The following is a 25,018-nucleotide window of genomic DNA, read 5'->3' on the forward strand; positions in this document are numbered from 1 at the left end:
CCTTCGCCTGGGTGGCGGGGTCGTCCCAGCGCTCCGGGAGCTGCGTCCGCCCGCGCCCCGCGCCGCCGCGGGCAATGCTGCTGCCGTCCGACGTGGCCCGGCTGGTGCTGGGTGAGTGAGCCGGGCAGGGCGGGAGGGCGAGGCGCGGAGCCCCGGCCGCGCCGGGAGGACTCTGCCGGGCATTGTCAGCCGCCTGCGACGCGGCGGGAGACGGAGGCGGCTTCGCCCTTGACCCTCGGCCGCGTCGCTTGGTCCCCCCCAGGCTGCGATTGTCGCTGCCGGGGCGTATTCCGGGCCCCGCGGTCCCCGGGCTGGCCCCTGCCGCCCTCCAGGCCGGGCTCTGTCGGGAGCGAACGCAGGTCGATCCTGAGGGGCTCGGGGGAGCCCGCCAGGCCGTGCCTGGAACTCGGGTTCTTCACCAGTCCAAGCAAACGTGATGGTCTCCGGTGCCCGCCTGCAGACTGAGCTGGTGAGCGGCGTTTCAACAGTGCCGGATTACAGGAGGAATTCAAGAGTGACCCGAAATACAAGGGGAGAAGGCTGTGTTAAGAGTCAGATAGTTTTTCTTTCCCGCCCTGTTGGTTCACCTGTGAGGCTGCACTGAGAATTCGGGCGTGATCGCAGTCTGTGGAAGGCACAGCTGTAAGTGTGCTCAGGACATTGGCAGCAGTGAATTTTTAAAATGACTCAGTGGTTTGGAATATTTGTACGCTGCCAAAGGTAAAAACAAATGATTGGTAACCAGAAATATGACCCACTGTTGCAACCCGCCCAGAAAAGGGGAGGGTTACCCAGGTTCTTATTAATAAATCTTTTGGGGTGGATTGGAGTGAAAACGACACTGAATAATTGGTGTTTGAAAACATATATATGTAGGGTTTATTTTAAAACAGTTTTATTTCAAAGGTAAACAGGTATACTGCCATTTTGGGTGTTATCATCTGTATCTATCATCTGTAGCAATATGGCATAAAGGTAACCTTTAAGGAAAATGCATAAGGGAAAGGGAAAGACAGGATAAGGGAGAATAAGGGAAAGAAAGGATAAGGGTGGAAAAATGTATATCGTCATCACCCACGGTGTCCAGCAATGAAACTTGGTAGTTGCAGCTTCCATGTCTGTTAGTTGAAGTGGTAGTCTTGTTCCTTGGAGATGGGGGAAGGAAGCCCACAGACCCAGAGTAGTTACGAGTTGTTATATACTTCCAGCTCAGGTGGGAATGCCTTGTACCTCCCCAGGGCGGGGAGTTTTTCCATGGATAGTGTCGCAGGCCATGCCAGGAGCATCCAATGTCTGGGACTGCCCAGGCTAGACGCGCAGAGTTCATGTGAAGGGCATGGCAAAAACGGCTCTTCCCGCCTTTTAGGACTCGACCCCTCAGCAGCAGTGGCGGGGGGGATGGGCCTCTTCCCAGCCTGCAGAAGTCCCCTGGCGATCCTAGAATGTGTGAATCATTAACCGTTTCACTCTCTGACACCCACATATTTCGGTCCCACACATAAGTACCTGCTGACACAGGTTGCCAAGATTTCCTGGCACCTTGCCAGCGTGGGATTCAGTTTTCAGTTGTCCACAATTTTTTTGAATCCAAAGCCATTAAGGCTGAATCTTTTCTTCACTGTTCTTCCAGCACAATTTATTTTTAAAAACTACCAGAAATGTTTCTTGCTACTGTCTTGAGAAATAAGGCTAGTAAGAAATGCAGTGTTTTTATTATTGTGAAGTAATTGAGAATTTTTAGAAACTCCATGCATTGTAAAAGAAGATTTGAAATCATTCAGTGGAGATCTCTCATTGTATTTTTCCATAACAAATTGGTTAAGTTACAAATTTCCATGTAGAATGCTTATCTTGTGTGCTTACCAGAGAGGTGCAGATTTCATACACAATCTTGGCAACATCATGTGTACCGAGGATGATCCATCTGACTGTCTTGTCTTTTGTGTCTGGCATGGAGAACGCATCATGTCTGGAAAACCTCTGAGCAACCTAAGGTTGTAGAACAGGATGTTCCTTGTAACTACTTCTGTTTTCTAATAGGGATTTCTCTTCTGTGAGGCATCTCTGAATTTGGGCGGATAAACAGGCTTCCCAGTGCAGCTCTTCTTCCATCTTTTCTTTTTTACCCTGCCGTGTCTAGACACCCCGTCTAGGTGATTTAAAGGTTGATGAATATTGGTTTAAGAAACAAAACTAAAATGGTAAGCTGGGCTCATGCACGGAAAAATGCATAAGAACATTTATCTTTTCCTAATTGAGAGAGTGAATGCATTCTATGAGTTAGACATTTCTTAAGGTAAAAATATGTGCAGAATATAGTGTACCTTTTGTGCCTTTCGTTTGGTTTTGGTGACGTTAGGAATTGTGTACTCATACGTGCATGCACATATACAGTGCGTGCACAAGCAGCTCGAGTCAGTTGCACAGGAGATCTTAATTCAGGCATTTTTAAACTTAGGAATGCTTTATTTAGCAGGAAATTGGTGTATATGCAAAATGTGCCCATACACAAGCATTTGGTCATCCCTTGTGATACTGTAGTAGTAGGTTCAAGAAAGAAAAATTGCAACCTTCTTGATGAGTTTGATTATGAGAGTGGCTGTACCAGCACAGCTCAGAGCTTCACCTGGCCTAATACCCCATCTTCCAGCCTGGCCAGACGAGGATGCAATCGTGTTTTCCCCAAAATACACTTTCAGCTTCCAGGAATTTGTGGCTCAAGATTTTTCTAGGAAAATGTATTTGAAATACAAAATAAGACAGCCTTTTCCACAGGTACCACTAATGTTTTCTATCTAATAGGCCAGATTAAACTCACAGTGGTTATTCAACTGTGTTTAACTTTGAAGTTTGCCTGCTTGTTGAAGACCTGGACAAGGGCTTGTGTGTCTGGAATACAACCTGTTTTTTTCAGCTATACTCAGATCTGCCAGAAGGTATTTGTCCTCATGCAGACTTACAGGCCATTTATAGGCATTCATGAACTGAGGTGGACTGTTTTGGGGATCCATTGAAATAGATGTCCTAATGTGTATATATCTTGCATTTTATAATTAGGCACATGTTTTACCCTTTCTTTAAAACATTGCATGTTCGGATCTGCTACGAGCAAAAAGGAAGAACCATTTTCTTGCGTGGTTCTTTGTTCTGGAGTCCTTCATTCAGATCGATATGTTTCTATCTTTTAATGTTTAAGTGTTTGAGGATTAAAGCAGGGTTAAAAAGTGTGATTAAAGCAGAACATATTTGATGAGGAATGGAATTTTGGAAAAGTAAACTTTTTTAGTATATTTCCTACTAGGGTAACTACTGAGTCTTAGGGTGTGTAGAGGGTACAAGTTGCAGCTAGTACATCTGTCCTAAATGAAAACTACTGTAAGTAGGAGAGGCAAACCCTTTTCTGTTATTGATTTTTGTACAATGACAATTTTTTTAATAATTCTTATACTCTGTTGCAACAGCTGCACAGGTTTTACCTATTTTGTAACAGTGGGATGTGCGGACAATTACTGTTATATAGCAATACACTTTATTAACAAAATATTGTGGATTTCCATTTAAGTATCAAATTGGGTGGTTCAGCTCATGTGAGAGTTAGTATGTCAGCCTTCTGAGCCAAGGACTTTTATTTTTTTGTCTGTACTAAAGATCAATCAAAATTTGTTCATATTGCCTCACTTTCAGTCTTTAATAGTTTGTAAATACAGTGTAATTCCAATATATATTTTTTTGTCTTTCTGGTTTTAACTATTAAAGAAACATGTTTTAAGACATATGTTCTGTCAAAATAACTTCACTTTCCTTTTCTCACACACAAATTTTTACCTGATTATTTCAACACTGTGTGCAGCTTTGATACCTATTGAGCAGAAGTGAACAAAATAGCAAAATTTTCCATCTGATTTGTTGCAGGGTATTTACAACAGGAAAATCTTCAAGCTACCTGTCATCAGTTTATTTTGGAAAGCTCAGATTTGAAAGAATATGCAGAGCACTGTACGGAAGATGGGTTTATTCCAGCCTGCTTGCTGGTGAGTTTGTATTTGCAAAGCAGAAAGTTATGTTGTCTTGCATCCATGGAAAAGAATATTGGAGATTTTTCAGTGTAAAAATTAATTCTCAAATGCTGCTTAAAATGTTTGGTTAGGTAGTCCTCTCTGCTTTTTTGGTAGTTTGGTTTTTTGGTTTTGTTTTCTTTTGGTTTCGTTTGGGGTTTTTTTCATCCTGTGATACTAGCAGTTACTTGGTTTCTAGTATTTAATCTTACTAAGAAACATTTAAGTGTTAAATATGCAAATTGGTTTCAGCATATTATGTTTAGTCTGCATTACAGCTTTGAGGTTGATTTATGGAAGGGTGTTGTTGCAAAGGTTTTATTGATTTCAGGGCTGCTCTTGTAATTTACTGGAGATTGCTTTCCTATTCTAGACATGGAAGCCAATAATGGTCCATTTCAGGTACATAGTAAATATTTAGGTAAGGTACCTCAGATTTATCCAAGTCTACCAAATACTGTTGACAAAAACTGGGTTCCACTTCCTCTTTGTTCAGTATCATCTACTTTGTCCGAGGTGAAGGGTGGAACTTGGGATGTGCATAAACACAGCGTGTAGCTGCATATGTAGATATATGTATAGAGCTAGAGTGTGATGAGATAGTTTGCATTTTTAACATAAACAAAATAGGATTTTTAGTATGATATATAAATTACAGGGTTTAGATATTGCTATGTATCAACCTTTTAGTGTTTATATGTGCATCTTCTTCATGTTTTCTGCTTCATTCTTCTAATGTATCAATTAATTTCGTGATCTGGGAGTTTGTCCACAGTATTCAAAATCTGTGGATGTTTTTTCTGAGATCCAAGGTGCACCTTCTTGGTGCACCTATTCAAAAGAAACCATTTATTTCATTTACAAGTGTTTAGTTATCTGTACTGTGGGGGTTGGGAATTGAGAACCGAGCTATGGCCAGCAAAAATTAGAAAACCCAGATGTAAATAGATTATCTAGATTATTAAAGCTTTTCATTATCATCATGTTCTCAGTAGAAACATTTTTCCTGTTATTCAGAGAAAAGTGAGGATATGATAGTGTCTAAGAGAAAATTCTCACTGCAGCTCAAATACTCGCAGTAAAGGACTGTGTCATACCTTGTAGGGTTCCCATTAGCGAACAAGACAGGATGGTACAGAAAGTGATAGTGGTAACCTTAAAATCTTAATTCTTCTTGTTTCACCTAAAATAACAGGACAGGTAAACATGATATGAAAGTTAATTCTATGTGACTGTTAAAAGTTTTACTTTAGACAGAGATTCTCTTCACGTTTGCATCTTAATACATATTATGTTCCAGCATGGTGCATACTCATTACTCTGTTACAGCTGTTCATCATCTAATTTTTATGTTTTTATTCCATAATAACAAAGGTGAGTGGAGGTCACAGAGCTCTAACTGCTATACCAGTGTTGTGCACTGAGATTGAGCACTTTAGATTTTGTGTACATAATAGCATTTTGTTTCACTGATTGCTCTCTGCCTGGTTTGAGACAACTAAGCACCAGCAGCATAAAGTACAGTTCCTTGTGTTGAGGGTTAGCATGGTGTGGAGTTCTAAAGAATTCCTCAAATATAATGTGGTACAGCAGATGAAGTGTAAGTTATCAGTAAAGATTCTAAGATCAGTATTTTCTTTCCAGTCGCTGTGTGGAAAAAACTTGACAACTATTCTTAATGAATATGTAGCCATGAAAACAAAAGGTAAGCCTTCAGAATGAGGTGTTCTTTTATTTTTCTTATTTATCTGTTGTGAACTCCTTGAGGAAGGGGTATATGGCCCCTGTCTAAGCTACTTAGATCTGCATCTGGTGAACAAAAGTAATTGATTATCTTAGTTTGCATATGCCAGCATATATTTTCACTTCAAATTTGAGCAGAACTTCTAATGTAATAAAGCAGAGAGATACAAAAATTTGTGAAAATGTATGGGTTTATGCTTGTGAAATTATACTGTTTATTGTTTATAAATAGGAGGGGGAGTTGCTGGGCTCTCTCTGTTGACCAATGATAAAACATGAGGAAATGGAATGAAGCTGGATCAGGGGAAGTTCAGATCGGACATTAGGAAAATGTTCTTCACTGAGAGGGTAGTCAGTCACTGGAACAGGCTGCCCAGGGAAGTGGTCGTGGCACTGAGCCTGTCAAAGTTCAAGGAGTGTCTGGAAAATGCTTTTAGTCACATGTTTTAGTTTTAAGTAGTCCTGCGAGGAGCAGGGAATTGGACTCAATGATCCTTATGGATCCCATCCAACCTGAAATATTCTATGATTTTACAAAATAATAAAGAGGAGTCCTATGCTTTGAAATGTTTCTTGTGTTGTTTTTAAAACTAATTAAAATAATTTTAGAATTACTTAATATCTTGTATGAAAATTGGAGACAGAGCTAGAGCATTTGCTGTTTTTAAAAGCAGTTATCCAGCTTCTGAATGTTGCCAAGTCTTACAGGTTTTTGATACATGTTGTGCAATCAGATTTTAGTGATGCTTGGTTCTTAGACTTGCAGTTTAGAATGTCATAAGCATTTCTGAACATTTTTTTCCTTTCACGCTAGGTTTGATGGAAATGGTAATTAAGACACAAACATACTTCCATCAAAATACTTTGTACTTGGCACCTTGAAAAACTTAATAAATTGAACTGCTTGCTTACATCTTTTCATTTATACTTTTAATGTTCTGTGCTTCAAAAAGACCAAATATTTTTACCTGTTTGGGTAACGTAATAAAATAACCATTACTTTTAAAGGCCTGTCTGCCAGGTTACAATTTTCAAGGACACAAAAGTGACTTGGGAATATGAATGCCATTTCCAGAAACGAGTTGGGTTAGGTTAACATGTGTTTGCTGAGTAGTCAACACCATGTGCAAATTCCATTGAGAATTATAATCATTAATGTATTTGCCTCAGTTTCATCTGGGCTTCTAAAACTAAGAATTGTATCTATATCACTCAAAGTTCTTAAATTAGGAGTTAGGGCTCTCTAATGAATAGAATATTAAGAAAATGACTAGACACGTAAAGTTAGATGATGTCTGAAACACTCCCTAATAATTATTTTGCCTGTGATTTTACTTTTTTCTCAACAGGTGTCAGTTTTAGGCATCTTAATTTTATTTTTTTTTTTGGTGGTTCATTTTAGAAACAACAAATGAAGTTCCTGCAATGATGTCATCTCTGTGGAAAAAATTAGACTATACACTTTCTCAGATCAGGTAATATAATTTTGAAATCAGGAAAGTAAAATTTCACTCTGGGAGCAAGTCCCTATGTTGGTCAACTCCCCTTATTGTATGAGAATGGTTTGTCTCTCTGTTGCTTCTGAGAGATGGTGAAAAAGAGGGGTACGTGAGAGTTGACCGCTGAGTAGATATTTCAAGATTTTAAGGCGGGGCTAGGAGATAAGGAGGGCATTAGTGTGAGCATGTGGCCTTCCTGTAGTAAAACAGTATACTATGGCTCGTTTAGAATCTGATACCTTTGTGGTTACTTCATCAAAAATATGACAGTAAGCTTCATTTGAAGGATCTGTTACCATTTTCTGAAAGAATAAAAATAGTAATCACTTGATCGAAGCTTTCTGAAGGAGTATGTGGTTGGGACCGGACTGACATTAACCATGTGATAGATACTGTCACACTGTGTGAGTCTGTTGTGCTCCATTAATTTATGTCGCTTGATTTGTTTTTTAGGAGCATGCAGAGTTCAGATTTTAGATTTTCTGCTAATCAAAGGAGTAAGTACCTGACTCAATTCCGTGGGATCAAGAGGTTTTATGTTAAAATTATCTGACAAAAAATGGGGAACTGCTGCAGCAATCAGTAATGCATCCTTACTCTTGAAATCTTGTCAAATCTCTTATGCAGTGTTTTTTTCAGTGTATCTGTTGTATTCGGTGTAGTCTGTGTGTTACTGTAATGATCAAGAAAGGAAAACAAGAAAAGCTGAGCTTTTTGCAAGAGGCTTAAATTCTCTATGTAGCATTTTCTCTGCTGAAAACTTTTTAAAAGTTTACATAGTTAAAAGGTTTAAAAACTGCTGTTGCAGTCCTGAAGCTGTTCACTTAATTTGTGGTTCACAGAGGAACTGAAAACACACCAGTTCAGTTTGATTTCTTTAGAAGGGGAATATAAAGACATGTTACAATGTTGAAGCACTTTTTATGCACACAAACATATATCTAATCAAAATATGAAAGTATACTTTTTCTATCTTTCATTACAGAAGCATGAACTCTGAACAAGGAAAAGTTATTTTACTTAAAAATAAATTTTTCTCTATGTAGTATTTCTACTGAGTAACCTGTATAGGAAAAGAGAATGTGAGATATATAGAGTGATTGTTCTTGGATCTGCGATTCACTGCATTGACTGGTGTTCTGTTGTTTGAATTTATCAGATTTAGTCTGTTAAGTAAATGCAGATTTACACTGATTTAGCTATTTCAGTTAAGGTTAATTATATGAGTGACACATTATGTAATAAAATCTCATTTTGGTGTGATTTATTCCTGTAAATATTTAAGCAGGGGTACAAGCATGGTTACAGTGTCAGTGTAAGTTGACTGTACTTCTTGAATTATTTTGTCTTGGACCTGTAACACATAAGACAAAGGTTGGTGTTGCTTACTATTTGAGTTTCATTATTTAGTTGTTGAAGGACCCTTAATTAGGTCTTGGAATATCAGAAACCCTTTTAAATTCCTTTATCATATTTTCATCTTGTCTTTATTTCCAGTACGTACAAGAAGTGGAATTGTAGAAATGAAAAGGCAGAGAATGCTTCAGCAGTCCGCTCCTGCAAGCTCAGGATTGTTGTCAGTAGCCCATCAGTCAGGGCCACAGAATTCCTCTTCAGTTGTATCTCCTCAAGTAATTCACAGGCCAGCAGTAAATCAAAGTGTGCTGCCACAGACGAGACCGAATATGCTGTTTGTGAGCCAGTCGCAAACTCAAGAAAAGATCAACAGTAAGTTGCACACTTTTTTCTATGAAAACTATGGCTATAGATGGAAGTCTTCTAAAACCAGGGCTAATCATCTTCCACCAAAAAGTTTCAGAAAATTTGTGCTTTGCTCCCTTAGCTCTCCAGACTAGTTCAGGATATTGAAATAAAAGGAGTGCCCAAAAGAGAAATGGTGCTTACGTGCTTGCTTGCTAATGTGAGTTCAGAGATCAGAAGTGCATCAGTGTGTGATTACTCCGTCCTGTGTTCTCACCCTTACCCAAAACACTTGTTTTGGCAGATAGAGATGATCCACATCAAGTGGATATTTATTTCAGGATATGTTTAAAAGGAATGGTCCTCATTTTCATGGTAGTACCAAATTATTATGTATGAATTCTGAGGAATTGATTGAAACATAATAAATGATGTTATTTTTCCCTTTATAAAGCAGGAGGTTTCATACACATTCAAGTTCCAACATCACAAGAACGGAAGCTTCATTCAAACTTGCTTTCTCCAGGAAGGCGAAAAAGGTAAACATGAGTGTGGTTTGGGTTTGGTTTGGCTTGTTTTTCAAGATCGTTTAGAAATTATGCAATGTTCTGACCTCTAGTGTAAATTTTCTTACATGGTAGGGTGTTACACATTTAAGAGCCACTGAGGGTGGCCAGGGTGTGATGCTCCACAAAGGAAAGGAAATTCATTAGAGTGATAGGAGGCTACTTGTATAGAGTCAATCTTGACATTATTCCAGTATTAGACATAGGCAAATAATCTTGGCGCTGAGACTTAGTATTCCTTCCAAAATATCCTTTTTAATTATAAAAATTCTTAGTATTGATAAAAATGTGCATTTAATATTGCAAAACTATTGGCTTCAGTAAATTTTGTCAGCAAAAAAAATTCATATTTGCTCTAGAAGTGGTGTGGAAAACTGTTCTTATACTAGTTTTGCATTTTTTATTCTCTGATTCCAATATGCTTTTTTTTTAATGAGTTGACTGGTCTCTTTGTGCTCCATTTATTGTCTTTGACTAAATCCCAGTCGATGGTTTTTCTTACTGTTTTTCCAGACCCTTACGAGTTCATACCCTTTCCAAGTCTTTTCTATTCCTGCATGACTTTTTTTGTATGTAATTGATTTAAATGCTGCTGCTGATTGATGTTTTCAGAAGAGTCGACACTGGGATCTCATATAAAAACATTATATTTCCTATTCATCATCTAAATTCTTTCTCAGCCTAACATTTGTTTTCTTCTTTGAGAACAGCTGCTCCTTGAGAGGTCTCTGTTTTCAGTGGTAATGCCTAAATCTTTTTTTTTTTGAGTGCCAGTTAATTAGGACCTGTACCACCACTTAAGGTAACATGTAGTGGAAAGGGGGGGAAATACTCAATAGTGGGCACAGAATTCAATTTGCCATTGTGCTGTTTACCCACAGTCTGTATATTTGTTTGTAACTTCTGTGAAGTCGGACACCATAGATGAATATGATATAATGAAACAGGTATCAGCTTTTATTGTGTTTTCAATATGTAGTTAATTTTCTGTTGATTAAAATCTGTTGTTTGCTTAGAAGGAATAGAAACACTTCATTCACTGACCATTGGGTCTATTGTTTGCAATGTTCTCATAAAATACATCATAAATTTCCTGCAATGTTTCAGTGAATCTCAGAAGAGGAAAAGTATTGGAACATCTGGACCTCTTTCAGCAACTAGAGGTTCTCAAGACTCTGACGAAGCAGTAACAGAAAAAGAAAGTGAGCCTCTTGAAGAATTAATTGATGGTAACTTTCCAGTGAGTATATCGTTATGGGAAGTATTTACATTTAAGAAACAAATTCAGACTGAAGAGAACTTGTCTCTTATATGTTCATGTTGAGTATTATAGAAATTACCTTTAGAAGATAAATGAGTTGGTTTGTATTTGAAACTAGCTCTTCTGTGTATTAATCTCATAAGGTTGTTGTGGCTGTGTAGTGTTTTGTTTTTCTTGATTTATTTGCTTTGCTAAGGTAGCTGTAGGCTGTTGGAATACAGTAATCCTTTAGAGAATGGAAACCAGAAGGCACAACAAGCCTTGCTGTACTTTAGAACAAGCCTTGCTGTAGTTTAGGAGACTAGAAGTACAGAAATGTTTTGCGATGATTTTCATAGCAATGTCATGTCACAGATTGGCTGTCTCTCTGTTACAAAAGTCTTCTCTGTTTGAATTGATTTTTTAAATGTTTTTTACCAGTAAGTTGGAAATTCGTGCTCCTTTTCTAGTGATGATAAAAATAGAAACCTGACTGCTTTAAAACTCTGTTCCAGCAACTGGTTATTGAAAATGCCAGAGAAAAAATTTTGAGCAACAAATCTCTTCAGGAGAAGCTCGCTGAAAACATTAACAAAATCCTGGGCAGGTAAGAAAAGCAACCTATGAACTTCATATGTATTCTTATTTGATTAATTTGTGAGTTCTGAACTAATGACTAATGTGTTGCAGTGATGGCAGTGTTGCACAGGCCCCTAAACAGACAGACAGTGGTCCCACAGAACAGGAGACTTCAATTGATGAAATCCTTGGACTTCAGGTGGGTGTAGGTTGCCCTGTTCACATTTTTTTCAGACCACGCACGTGAGAATGATCAGTTATGGGAACTATGCTGAACCTCTGTCTGATATCTTATTGTTTGTCTCTGTTTGCCAACACACCCAAGCCTACCCGATGGCTCCACAGCTGCCCTTGCATAGGCATGAGCTCTTACCTTGTATGGTGCTGGGCAGGTTCGAGGAGCTGAGCTGACAGGACACTAGTGTTCTGCAGGAACTGATTTTGTGCTGGTTTAGCGCTCTGAATTCATTCCCAGTGCCCATACAAGGCAGCATAAGCATGCAGCAGGGTCAAAAGCCAAGGGAATGGGATTGCTTCTGGCAGTAATTTGCTGTTAACATTGCACTCAGACTGGATTTAAGTACACTGTCCCACAGTCATCAGCTGCCTGCTTGTCATTGAATCTTTGGAGCCAGTAATTGGCTACCAGCTTCTGACTGGGGATCTAATCAATAGCGTTATAGAAGAAAAAGGAATTTAAAATATCTTGTCGTCTCCAGAGATGTTTGATCTGATCTGATTTTCTGATTTGCTCTAAGATAAGCTTGGATCTAGTATAGCAAGAGAAATTGGTTTTGGAGCCTAAATAATGATCAAATTTAGTATCTTCTCACTCTTGAAGGAAATGTTCGTTCTCCTTCTACAGCCTAAACATAGTTATAGTGTTCTGCCTTCGTCCTCCTGCAAGCCTCAAGCTGGTAATCACAGAATTAAAAAGGACTCTTAATGAGTGAAATTACAATCTTCACAGCCCTCATGAGAAGGACAGGAGAGTAGAGGCAGTTGCCCATTTATGAAGTAGAGGTGTCTGGTTTTCAGAAGCTATTCTTCTGTTGCCTGATGACTTTAGGTCAATTGTCAAAATACAGAGCTGAAAAGCTGTATTCCATTTTTCTGAGCAGAACTAAATCAAAGCAGCTTCTTGGTTTAGTTAGAGTAGCTCAGACAAAATAAGCATATCACAAGGGACATCCACCCTTACAACCACCATATCAAAGATTGTAGAGTGCTTAGGGGATCTTCAGGAAGTCAGGAGAAACCTTGTATGTACTGAGTCCCCCACTCATTCCTGGGCCGCTACTAAACAAGTCAGCTTGAAACAAGAATCTTAGAGCACTGTCCCATGTAGCTGTGCTTTCCAATTGCCCTCCACAGAAAAGTAGTTGAAAGTTATATTATAGAACATGTAACGGGTAAATAAAATTAAACATCCTTTTGCTTAACGTTGGCTTCTGGATACATTCAAACCCAAGAAATTAGGGTTAATTTGGGGATTTTTTTTTTTTACCAGTGGTTGGCTCATACAAGCTCACAGGATCCACAGCATTTGCATAAGCTTCCAGTATAGCCTGAGATTTTGTCCTTGTTGGTCAATGCTGGTTGTTATGTGGAGAATACTCCAATATGCATGTACAGAGTGTAGTGTATGACAAGAGACATTTGGGTTTTGGGGAACCTTGTTTCAGTCACTGATATATTTTAACAGACGTGACGTTTGTGGCAGAAATGTTCCCAGCATTAGTCTTTATGTTTCTGCGTTGAGTAGAAGTAATAGAACTAAAAACAATCTGAAATAAAACCTATTCTTGTCTGTTTTTCTTTTTAAGTTGTGGAAGTTATTGTCTAATAGTTCTAATATATCTTGTCTTTTCTCAGGGTGAAATTCATATGTCAGAAGAGGCTATACAGGACATTCTAGAACAGACAGAATCAGATCCAGCTTTTCAGGCTCTCTTTGACTGGTTTGATTATGGTAGGGTGCATCATGCTCAATTGTAGTGTAACTGTGAAGCATCATGAATGAGTTTTCCCAAGTATTGCCTGACAAAGCAAAGTAATTCAGCAGGCCTTTTTTGCAAGAGAAATAGACTGTATGGCATTGGTGTCCCTCAATTCACAATTAGATTCTTAGATGTATTTATACATGGCTATAAAGTACAGCATTTTCCTGTGGCTGAAATTCTGGGTTTGTGTGATTGTTGCCAACAATGACTGTTTTATTGCTGTTATTTTAGACTCTGCTTGTCTAAGGAATGATAGTTTATATTTGTGCTGTTGTAAAATTTTTCTGTTTGTCTGATCAGGGATATTCTCACATTAACTGTAAGGAGATTTTTATGCTATAATTCATTTAAAATGTAATAATCACGCTTGTGTGTAAAATGACATAGTTAACTGTTCTTCCTGCTTTATTTTGAAAATAGGAAAGAGCAAGGTAAACAAGAACTTACCTGCTGGTATTTCTGGTCGGAGCGGAGTAGAAAATGAAATCTTGGTGGGTGAGGATAGCCTGGAAACATTTGGAAGTTCTTTAGGAACAGAAGAAAGTAGCAGATGTAGGTTTTTTATTTTTTCTTTGAGATTTCTTCTAGTGTGTTCACTTTTCATTATGAAAATACTTTCAGACAATTTGTACATTTCAAACTATTCCTTTTTTTCACTGGTAATATCCAATCTGACGTTTACATTGCATGAACATACAGATACACCTACAGACATGTTCATTGCATGAACATACAGATACACCTACAGACATGTTCATTGCATGAACATACAGATACACATAACAGACACCCAATGTGTTAGAAAGTTTCAGTCTATTAAATTTAACAGTAGTCCCATCAGTGTACTTAAAAGTTGTACTTGGTAAGCTCCTAAATGCAACCATACTGTTGGCAAATCTGTTTTCTCATTCAGAACAGAGATACTTTGCAGTATTCATTATGGAACACTTAAAAATAATATTTTACATCTTACCATATTAATTTTTTATCTCTATTCTGTATTGTATCGGTTAATTTATACACAAAAACAGTCCTACTCTGGACAACAGATATGTTTAGTCTGTCTACACCGTTCTTGACAGTAGTGCATCAGCAGCAGATACTTAGTGAAAGTATATGAGAAATAGAGCCAAGAGGTCTTTGTCGTGAGATGATTTTTGCGCTTTTGGAAATCTGATTTAGTGACCAGAGCTGTTTGCATATTATGTGTGCAATTTTAATTATTAATGTACAGACTGATTTTCCAGATTGTCAAGTGTATGTAACTGTATAGATTTTCCTCTCAACTTGAAAGTAAGGATGAGTAGCATTATTCCCACTTAGTTTCATGTGAAACAGTTTTCCATTGAACTGATAAGTTGTTTCCAAAATGCTGTAAAAGGCTCATCTGTTCTAATATGAAACTAGTTTATTCTCTGTTTTACAGGTGATAATTCTAGAGAATCACTGTCCTGTAAAGATTTTCAGTTAGGAGAAGCGACATGTGCCTTGAAGACCAGCATTAATGATGATGATATGGCTAAGAAAAATGCAACCAATGAACAGCTGCATGGAAATTGTAGACCAAGGAAGCAGACTGAAGTACTTACAACTATTACCCCTGAACATATTGGAGATCTTGAAATTGCTTTTGACTCTGTGCCTGGTTTGACTGAACCTGACAAGAGACAGAGTTCTGACAGCAAATGTAATGAACACTGTGCAGATACTTATGTTACAAAAGAGTCCTCTGCATTAGTGTCTGAAAGTGAGAGCGCTATGGAAATTGAAAAAGGCCCACCAAGTCATGGTTCTCAAAGTAGTCCTAGTTTAGAATATGTTCGTTCTGGTAGTCCACAGATTTCTTTGATTTCATTGACAGAGGATACTACGGCCAATGAAAACAAAACTCATTCTCCAAGTAAATGTCAGTTATCACCAGATACATCACTGTCTGAAAAAACACTTTCTGTAAGTCCTTCTGATGGGAGCCTTGGCCACAGTGTACAGCTGAGAAAAAACAATTCATCCATTTCTAGCCCATCAGCAGATACAGAAAAAGAACAGACTGTAACAAATGATACAGCTGCCTTACCTGGTGTTGTACAGGAGAACTCTGGTCACCACTCTGGCCATCAGGAACAGAGCACACAGCCAAACTGTGCTGCAGGATCTCCAGGGGAAATTTCGGATCTTGACAAAGCGGAGTTGCAGCTGGAAGTTGTTGATACATCTAACAAAACTTATTCAAATGATCAGCATACACTTGATAAGCCTTGTAAGAAGGATTTTAACCTCCCTTCAGGACTGTCAAACTCAGAGGGTACACAAGGGGAAATGCAAGAACCTTCCTCTTCTACAAAAGTAGATGCCGATAATTTATATTTCTCTCCTGGTGATAAAGCATGTTCAGAAATTTCTGTAGTATCCACTGAAAATAATCTTACTACCTCTGAAATATGCCCCTCTCCTCTCCCAGAAACTGCGTCCTCAACAGATGAGTCAGGTACTGAGGCCAAAAGTATAAGCAGTGTATCTTCTAGTAGTCAACCAATGGATGTTGATCCTTCTAATATAATGTCCCTCAAGATCATCATCAGCGATGATCCATTTATTTCATCAGACACAGAGATAAATAATGCTGTTTCCAGCATCACAGGAGAAAATTTGCCTACTATAATACTGTCATCTCCAGCCAAATCCCCAACCAAAACTGCAGGCCTGTCCAAATGTCTGACTTCAGAAGACACAGAAAAAAATGTAGATTCAGCTGCCTTGGCAGAGCAGAATCTTCTTGTGCTTAGACCTAAAGATCCTGTGGTCACCTCAGTTAACACTCAGAATGAAGACTGCACTGGCTTCTCAGTTGCAGGTTCAACTCATCTTTCCAACGAAGGGGGCCTTATACAGTTGATGCCAGCAACAAGCACAGCTTTTGGGAATTCAAGCAACCTTTATATAGCCACCTGTATGACTGATCCAGCAACCTTGGGCACAGCTGTAACACCATCAAATGTAGTTGTATTGCCTGGCAGTTCTGTGCCACTTGCTTCCCAAGCTCCAGCTGTACAACAGTTACAGACTCCTCCTAGATCGAGTAATACGTTTGCAGCAAACCAGACCGTCTCCCCAAACTTCCCACAAGGTAATCTCATTATTAGAATATTGGTGAAAATGTGGTGTTTATATGGTGCTTTTCTTTTGGCTAAATAAAACAGGTTTTTGTTTTAATAAGATTCCTGTTATAAATGGAGTGCTACATGTTATAAGCATCCATACTGAGATTAGATAACTGGGTAGATGTAGCTAGCCCTTCCCAAATTACTTCCTTGGTTTTGTTTCATTTTTCAAAATCCTTGTCTGCATTAGAAGTACATTTAGGTAAATATGACAGTATAAAATTATTTCTTTCCGTGATATAAAATCTCCTGATACAAGCATTTTTATTAATACAGCAGTAAAAATTTCCGAGTGCTTTTTAGAATGTTATACCCAACTATAAATCACCTGTAATCAACACATTTAGATTTCTTTCCAAAGCTAAAAACTTGCTGCAGTTACCGTTGAATTTCAGTGTGTAGTCATTTCGTTGTGATCAGAGGCCAGTGCAACAGTATGTGCAAGATCTCAAGAGTGCCAGCTTTTTCTGTCACTAAGATTTCTTTATGCAATTATTACCTTAATTGTTTTTTCAGATAGAGAGAAACAGTTTTCTTCACTTTTGAAAATTTTCTTCCACTTTTCAATGAATGTGGCATGATAGTTTCCCTATGTTATAATTCATGTCTGCCTGGCAGCCAAATGAGCTGTTTGATGTCACTTTTACTGGTTTTTATACATTACTTTAAATCAAAGTTTAAGCCTTAAGATAGGTTTATCGTACTTTAAGCTTAATTTTGAACTATTTCTTAAAAAGGAGAACAGACTTTAACTAAACTAAAAATAACACTGGTAGTTGTCCTGTTTTCTAGTAGTGCTATATAGCAAGGCCAGGGAAGTTTTTGTAAAAAGCTGCACCTTTTCTTGCCACAGGTTTGACCATGCATAATTTTAATGAGTCCTGTCTTGAAGCTTTTCTTTTCACTGAAGTACTCCTAGTTTCTGTACGATTTTAACACTTTTATATTTTATTAGGTTCTGCCATTATAATTGCTTCTCCGGTGCAACCAGTTTTGCAAGGAATGGTGGGAATGATACCACTCTCAGTAGTAGGACAGAATGGAAATACGTTCTCAGCACCTGCCTGCCAGGTAGCACATCACAAATAAAGATTTTCAAAATTAAAGCAGAAGTGATAAGAAGTCTTTTGGTGAATTGTAACAGAATATTTTGATCCTTTCAAGGTTCTGCATATGCCTGTGGCTAATCCAGTGTGCAACGGAAGTGTCCCAAAACTTCCCATCCCTCCCAAATCACAGAAGATTCCTGGACCAAGAAACAAGACTAATACAGGTACCCACCTTGCATTCTTGAGAAGGGCAGAAGAAAAGTGGGAGGGTTCTAAAGATGTGTCAGTTCTAAGTAATAAAGTTTTATAAATACTTCTCTGCCAGGCAGCTGCTGGGATGGCTTTGAGAGAGGCCTGTACCTGCGGTTAGTGACTGTATTTTGCCCAGTTTACAAAGAACTTCCAGCACATAACATAATTCCAGATCTGGAATCAAGCCTATTTCCAAATTCTAATGCTTCAAGGCTATCATGCAGTTTTAAAAGTTTACTTTTCTTTATATTTCTGGTAATTTTTCATCTTGTTAGTTTTAAGTCCATTTTACTGCTGCCATTGAAACCAAGCTACATGGTAACAAAGGAGAGATATTAGATGAGTTGGCAGTGCTAAAAATTTATTAAGGAAAATATTTAATAGAAGTGTTGCATATTTGTACAAAAAGATGCACTCTGCTGTTTTCACTTTGCCATTTTAAGTATATGCTTCTGTATATTTGTTTTATTGAGACCTTGCTTCTTTAAATAGTTAATTGTAACAAGACTGGTGCTACATTCATTTCTCAGCATTGGGAAGGAGTAAGTAAAAATAACTGAAAATAGAAAAATTGAGTTATAAGGGCAACTTGTGCTTTAGCCTGTCTACCTTTTTAAAAACCAACAGGCTTATGCATAAAAATGAAAACAGAATGAAATTTCAAAATTAAGAAAAAAGCAAGGAATGTATAGTTAGTTTGCATTCCTTTTTGCCAATGGATAAATGAGAGTTCTCTGTGTTATTTCCTTTCTACTTGGAAACCCCCACTGTGCATTTTTAAGTCCTGTCGTGCCAGGCCTATGTATTATCTAGGTGTAGACAGCCAGCTTCTTTTCTATACTTAGTTGGTGACCTTTGGTAATCTACTAATCTGTAAACTTTAAAGTTACAAAAAAAATTGCAGTGTTTTGTTGCTGGCTTTTCTTTACTGGTTGGTTCTCTGTCAGGTGAAATGGCATTGTACTAACTGTGAAATTATTTACTTGGAATACTGTAGTTCATTCACACTTCATCTGTTGTTTCAGGAAAACTGGTTCCAAGTGTAGCTGAGCCTTTGAACCATACAAATTCTCGAACACAAAGGTCAGTACTGTTAGGTATTGAAACTTGCTTTCTTTTTCCTGCCATGAATTTCTTCGTTCAGTATTGGTGGAAAAGAGAGCAGCTTTTTTTAACAGTGGCAGAAGCAGTACCCCCTTTCCTCCTGCCTGTCTGCAGGAGTATTGATACAGACGTCTGCTCGTACTGCTGCAGCCTGTGCTAGGATTTTCTTGTTCCTGTTCCTATGTTAATTTTGTATGGCTTTGTGTTTATTTTCTCCTGTCTCAATTGTTGAATACAAATTGTTTGGGTGGAGTCTAAACTAGGAGAAATTGCTGGTTACATTTACTGGGAGATTTAAATGACTAAAATTTCTGTTTTTTCTTTTCAGATGAGTGGTAACCCATGGTTTTGTAGTGTACCCTCATTGCCTTTACCGTTTTCTAACCCAAAACTAGTAGTTTATTAGATTGGGTTCTGCATCTGTGTTTCAGTTTTGTGGATTAGAACAGTGCTTAGTCATTTAAAAAGTGAAAACTCAAAGATGGCAAGGACAACAGCACGCTAACTTTATATTGATAAACATAACAATTGCTGATTGGGGTAGGTACTAGTTTACTGTTGGGCAAGGGAGAGAAGAAAGCAAGGCTTCAGTAATGACTTCTTATTGTTGATGGACTTCAGAAACAAAAGGATGTTGGAATGAGCAAAAGAGTGTAGGAGGAGATAAGAAGTTCAGTTTAAATATTAGAGGTGAAATGTTCTTTTATTGTAAAAATAAGACATACCAAAAAAATCTACCTATTCAGAACTCAGTTAAAATGTTGGAAAAGTGGAGGAAAACAGGGACAGTAAAGTCAACTTATTAAAAAACCCCAGTCATATACCAAGGTATACAGCTCATATGCTTGCAAAAAGCAGTTATTTTTAAAAAGCCACAGAAGCAAGCTTTTGGATACTATCACTTCGATAATTCAAGTTTCCATTAACTTTAATTGATTTCTAGACATATGTTTTGCAAAAGCTTCCCTGCAAGGAGATGTAGTTTCCCATTTCTAGTCTCCACCCTCTGTTTCATCTCAAATTTCATGGAACTAAAACTAACTGCTACCATCCATACCTTCTTTACTATCCCAAAGGCACCAAAGATAGCATCCCAAAATTAATTTGACTTTTCCTCTTAGGAGTCATAAAGGCTTATCTGCATGGGGAGAGTCTCATTAGCATAGATGAATGATGCAGAAGCTTCTAGTGAAAATGCAGCATAAGCCAGGCAGAGGGCACAGACACAGCAGTGGTATGAGCTGACAGAGCAGAAACATTTTTCTTTTTTGACATTGCTACTGCAGTGGTGGCTTTTTCACTTGAATGTGGTTGGTTGTCAGGTGGAGACCAAGCCCCAGGGAGTTTGTATATTGTTGTCCAGATGCCCATTGGAAGTTTTGTCCTGCTCTGTATCCTGTCACCCACAGCAAATACATAGGGGAGAGTACAAGGCAAGCACATGGTGACATTGCCCAGAATATTCTGGCAGCCTCTTAGTAATTTCAGCTCCAAGGACTTCCAGAGCCTTAACTAATATTCTGGGATGGACTGTACTGTCATGAATGCACCCAGTTTCTTTTTGAAGTCAAGTTAACTACCATAATCTACAAATACCTCAAGGTAAAAAAGTTCTCAGGCGAAGTTACATGCTTAGTTACATGCAGTGTCCAGACCTACTTGTTGTATTTTGAACCTGATCAATACTAGTTTTACTCAATGCCCCTAGTTTTTTGACTGGAAGAGGCAGCAAATAGTTTCCTGTTTGAGGGCTATTTTCACAGAACTTGGTTGCATTTTGCCTCTTTCCTGACTGAAGAGTCCCAGTCTACCTAACTGTTCCTTGTACAGACTCCATTTCATACCTTTTTGTCAAGAAAGCCTTCTCTGAGCTTTCTGCAGTTGTCATCCCTTTCTCTTGGTCTTTGCCTGTTGATAAAATACTTATATTTAGAATGGAGAGAGCTTTAAACATGTGTTTTGAGGGGTGAGTGGAGATTTCCAGCCAGCTCAAACGAACTTGCCTAGTAAGAATAAGTGTGTTGATGAAGTGTTTTCATCTCATTTTCAGGACTGGAAACTGGGACAAGCTTACCAGTGCAGAACTAGGAAGGAAAGTGGAGGAGAACTTACCTGTTGCACCAGTAGAGAGCACAAGCTCAAATTCAAGACAAAGTGAGAGTCACAGGAGGGTGCTTTGCTTTGATAACCTCCTACCCACTCCAGGAGGAAACACCCAAATTCAGACTACTAAGAGTTCATCCCAAAAAGAAAGAAACGAAAATACTTTATTTGCTGTTGACTCTGCATCCTCCTCTGCTAAGGCACAGGTGCCAAAGAGAGAGAAGGATAAAACATTGCCCAGAATTCTGTGTAAGCCAGAAGTTGGTAGCAACAGAAGCACATCTGCAAAGGAGCTGCAGCCCGAGCGGAAGGTGGCAACCGCAGGACTGTCACTGGATCCCTTCCACAAGACTACAGCAAATAAAGAAAATGAATTACGAAGGGATACTGATGAAAAGCTGAAGAACCAGGACACTGCCAAACTCTCAAATGGTCAACAGAGTGTTGGCTTATGGAATGAGAAGACAGTTGCTTCGGTGCAAGAGCTGAACAAAAAGCAGGGATCACTGTCCAATGGGACTGGAAATAGCAAATCTGCAGGGCCTGTTTCTTTGTCCTCAAAGGAGCCAAAGCGAGAACCAGCTAAAGTTTCCAACCAAGGCATTTGCCTGTCAAGTCCATTCAGTAAACAGTGTGTGGAAATGTTACAAGACATTCAGTGGCAAAGCCCAACTGGTAAAACAGTTGAAAACGGAGAGTTGCCAGTGCCCCGTACGCCGTCTGGAGTCGGGGACAGGCACACGGATGATACCACAGACAGTGTACGGACACCGACCTGCCGGCGCTTCAACGAGGACAGCACAACCCCCAGAATCATGGTACCCCCTGCCACGCCAGACCTGCCTGCCTGCAGTCCTGCCAGTGAAACAGGGAGTGAGAACAGCGTCAGTATGGCAGCTCACACGCTCATGATCCTGTCGCGGGCAGCCATCGCGAGGACTAGCACTGCCACCCCCCTGAAGGACAACACTCACCAGTTCAGGTCTTTAAGGAGCACAGTAAAGAAAAGGAAACTAGAGGACCTGAATGAGGGTGAGAGAAATTCTCGTTCTGCAAATAGGAAAGACCTTCAGAGCTCTCCAACACCGTCAAAAAAGAAGAAAATAAAGGCAAGTGCAAGCATTTAACTTTTTTAATTTAAAATCTAAATATATATTAGATATCTATCTATATATTATTTGTAATGGAATGGTTCAGAGATGCTAGTGGAAATCCCTGACAACCTATTTTTATTTGTCAGTTTTTCTAACTTTGCTTCTCTGAACTAAGTTTTCTTAAGACTTAATCTTCAGATGCACACATGTAATTCCTGCTGACTCTCTAAATACATACCTGTGGAAATTACATTATTTCTCCTAAAACACGAATGAATTTCTAAATTCTAACTTCAAACTACATTCTAGGGAATGTAAGGAATTAGGCCAAACTCAAAGTAGGCCTTACTAGAATTCAGGCTGTTTTTACATCCTCATTAATCACCATGAGTAGGAATTCCTATTTTGTGTATTCCCAGTCTCTGTAGTGTGGAGCACTGTGCCCTTGACTTGAGGATTTAAAAGGAAACTTGCTAAAGTGTAAGACACAAAAAGGTGATGTATGTAAATAACCAAAAAGGAGACACAGTGTTACTTTGTAATTCCCCATGCTTAGTTCCAGCATATTCCTGAAATACTGTTGTCTGGAAAAGGCTCTGTTTCTCACAGTGTGTCTGTGCCTAGCTCCGAGGGGCTGTGCCAGGCTCAGCTGGGGTGGGCTCCTGCTGAAGCTGAGCTCAGCTATTCCTGTCCCCTGACTGTGCCACTGGTCCCCAGTGCATGTCAGTGCACACGTCAGTGCAGGAGCACTGCGGTGTCTGAGCTCGGGGTGAGCTTTGTGCAGGCATGTCTGTGAGGGAGATGGAAGGAGGAGGAAGAAAGGAATGCTTACAGGCTCATCAGTGCCCTCGGGTCCTTAGTATTTAACACACCTCTTACTCTCTTCTACAGAAAAAGAAGCTACCAAATTCTTTTCCAGCAGGAATGGATGTGGACAAGTTCTTGTTGTCTTTGCATTATGATGAATGAACAAGAAGAAGCTGAACTGGGACTGTCTGAAGCTCAGTGGAATGATACTGAGGTTTTGCATGGGAATAGAAGTTAACTCTAAAGGGCAAGTTGCACTTTGAGTGCACTGAAGTTTCACTTTATAGCAAAGTTGTGCTGTTTCTGAAGCAGGTTGCTAAGTGTAAATATCATTGAGTTGGTATATGTTTATTTTTGAAAAAGCACTTGCATAACTATAGAGCCATTTAATTTGCAAAATTGTAAATTTGTGTAAATGAAGTGTAAGAAAGGTTGCACATTTCACGTTACACCACGTTGTCTGTGTTCTGCTGCTTTCTCTACTTGCCCCATGAACCGGTCAGCCAGTCTGTGAAAAGGTGGTGAATTCGAAGGTAGTGTTTTATCATTCACCATTCTAAGACAAGGGCAGCTACCTTGGCCACTTCCCATTGTCTTGTTGAATCCAAAAGGGACTTAAATCTTCAGATCTAACTGGCTTGTACTAACACTCTCTTCTCTCACAACTGTCAAACCCATGTTGTAAGGCTTTGAATGAGTTAACAAAAACACCGGTATCTAAACATACAGCAAATAAAACCTCAAAAAGCATTTCTCATCTGATGAAGCTTTTCCCAGCCAGTCCTTCAGACAAGAACTTTAATTTGGATAGGCCTCATCTGTTTACAGTATTTGCTGCATAGGATGTAATTTGAATGCAAAAGCTGTTTACAAACAATGTATTTTTGTGTGGGGTTATACCCCAGTATAAATACTTAAACTGGAGCGACAGCAGACATGACTGACAGTGTGTTCTGTTGCAAAAGTCAATTCTTTCACCTGTCTTTTGTACTGCTGAGAAGTTTGTTACTGTCTATCTCTTACATTTTTAGCCAGACATGAAAAAATTTGCATCTGATTTTTCTGTTTAACATAGAGGTTATCATTGCTATTATACAAACTCTCTTCAAGAGGGGTGCAGGAGAAGCTCAGCCTGCATTTTACTAATAACTAGCATGGGTTGCTCCAAAATGGCAGAATTTTCTCTATTGGTCTTTCTTCCTGTGTTCTCAAATTCTTGAGGTCTTAAAAAATGCAAGTTTTGTTTTAAGAGTTCTGTACAGCAACAGGGCAATGTTTCAGATAGAATACAAGGATTCCTAAGGAACCAATATTATGCAGTAGATGTTTATATTAAACCCATCCAATAACTAAATACTGCATAGCATTTACAGCTTGAATAAATATTTTTGTTTTAATAAAAATTTGTGTGTCTTGCTTAATGTCTTTAAGTCCATGAAGCAGATTTGCAAATATTGTATAGAAAAGTCATGTTGATCAGTCATTTTTGAAGACAAAGAGTCAAGTATTAAACACTAAATTCTAATACCAATTGTCAGAGGGGCGAGGGCAGGCAAGTGAAAAATTGCCATAAGCATAAAATGCTTAATAGTATTGACAAGTGATAGGTGATATTTTAAAATAATTTGCTCTTTATCTGAGACCTAATGTAGCTCTTCCCTGGGACAGCTACTACCCACCATAATGTTTCTTCTTCAGTTCAGGTGATCTGGAAATACTCAAGACACGAATTATGAGTTCACTTTAAAGGGATCTTCAGTTCCAAGCTGCTGTCATACAGCAAATAATTTTTAGGAGAACAAGTGGAAGAGCAAGAATGAATGTTAGTTTTCTTAGATTGTAGTGTTTAAAGCCCACTGTTCATTTACTACCTCTACAAGCGCATTCCTTCCCAGAAAAAAAAAAGGTCCCAGTAGAAACCAGTCCAACTATCTGTGGAGGAAAATATTAGGACAATTAATTTGTTCATTAGTTCCTGTTAAAACTACTGTCAGATTTGCATCTGAGCTGGGTTCAAGGTCCACAACAGTAGAAAACCCACCTTTGATTAATTTATTTTTTCCAC

At 38.7% G+C, this 25,018-nt stretch overlaps 1 protein-coding gene across 5 annotated transcripts; it reads left to right on the forward strand.

The window, feature by feature from the left end:
* Positions 1-24,488, forward strand: LOC108497902 (protein NPAT). Of its 5 annotated transcripts, none has more exons than XM_017816012.1 (18): positions 1-111; positions 3,913-4,031; positions 5,700-5,760; positions 7,201-7,273; positions 7,751-7,794; positions 8,795-9,025; positions 9,453-9,537; positions 10,672-10,804; positions 11,320-11,411; positions 11,495-11,582; positions 13,259-13,355; positions 13,807-13,938; positions 14,813-16,510; positions 17,500-17,615; positions 17,709-17,817; positions 18,871-18,928; positions 21,000-22,161; positions 23,038-24,488. In XM_017816012.1, the coding sequence occupies exons 1-18, from the start codon at positions 75-77 to the stop codon at positions 23,113-23,115; spliced, it is 4,413 nt and encodes a 1,470-aa protein (XP_017671501.1). In that variant the 5' UTR covers positions 1-74; the 3' UTR covers positions 23,116-24,488. The 5 variants fall into 5 exon arrangements, with proteins under 5 accessions (XP_017671501.1, XP_017671498.1, XP_017671500.1 ...); XM_017816009.1 differs by having other exon boundaries at positions 20-111; positions 9,456-9,537; XM_017816011.1 differs by lacking the exon at positions 1-111 and adding an exon at positions 398-469.
* The last annotated feature ends 530 nt before the right edge of the window (positions 24,489-25,018 follow it).

Source organism: Lepidothrix coronata, unplaced genomic scaffold (genome assembly GCF_001604755.1).
Source record: "Lepidothrix coronata isolate B3197 unplaced genomic scaffold, Lepidothrix_coronata-1.0 Scaffold53, whole genome shotgun sequence".
NCBI classification, from domain to species: domain Eukaryota; kingdom Metazoa; phylum Chordata; class Aves; order Passeriformes; family Pipridae; genus Lepidothrix; species Lepidothrix coronata.

What these genes read in the sequence shown, in the direction of transcription:
- LOC108497902 (XM_017816012.1), top strand. Translation starts at nt 75, where the DNA reads ATGCTGCTGCCGTCCGACGTGGCCCGGCTGGTGCTGG. An exon ending in TAATTGATGGTAACTTTCCA is followed by an intron (nt 10,805 to 11,319) that starts GTGAGTATATCG and finishes ACTCTGTTCCAG; the next exon opens with CAACTGGTTATTGAAAATGC. An exon ending in AACAGAAGAAAGTAGCAGAT is followed by an intron (nt 13,939 to 14,812) that starts GTAGGTTTTTTA and finishes TCTGTTTTACAG; the next exon opens with GTGATAATTCTAGAGAATCA.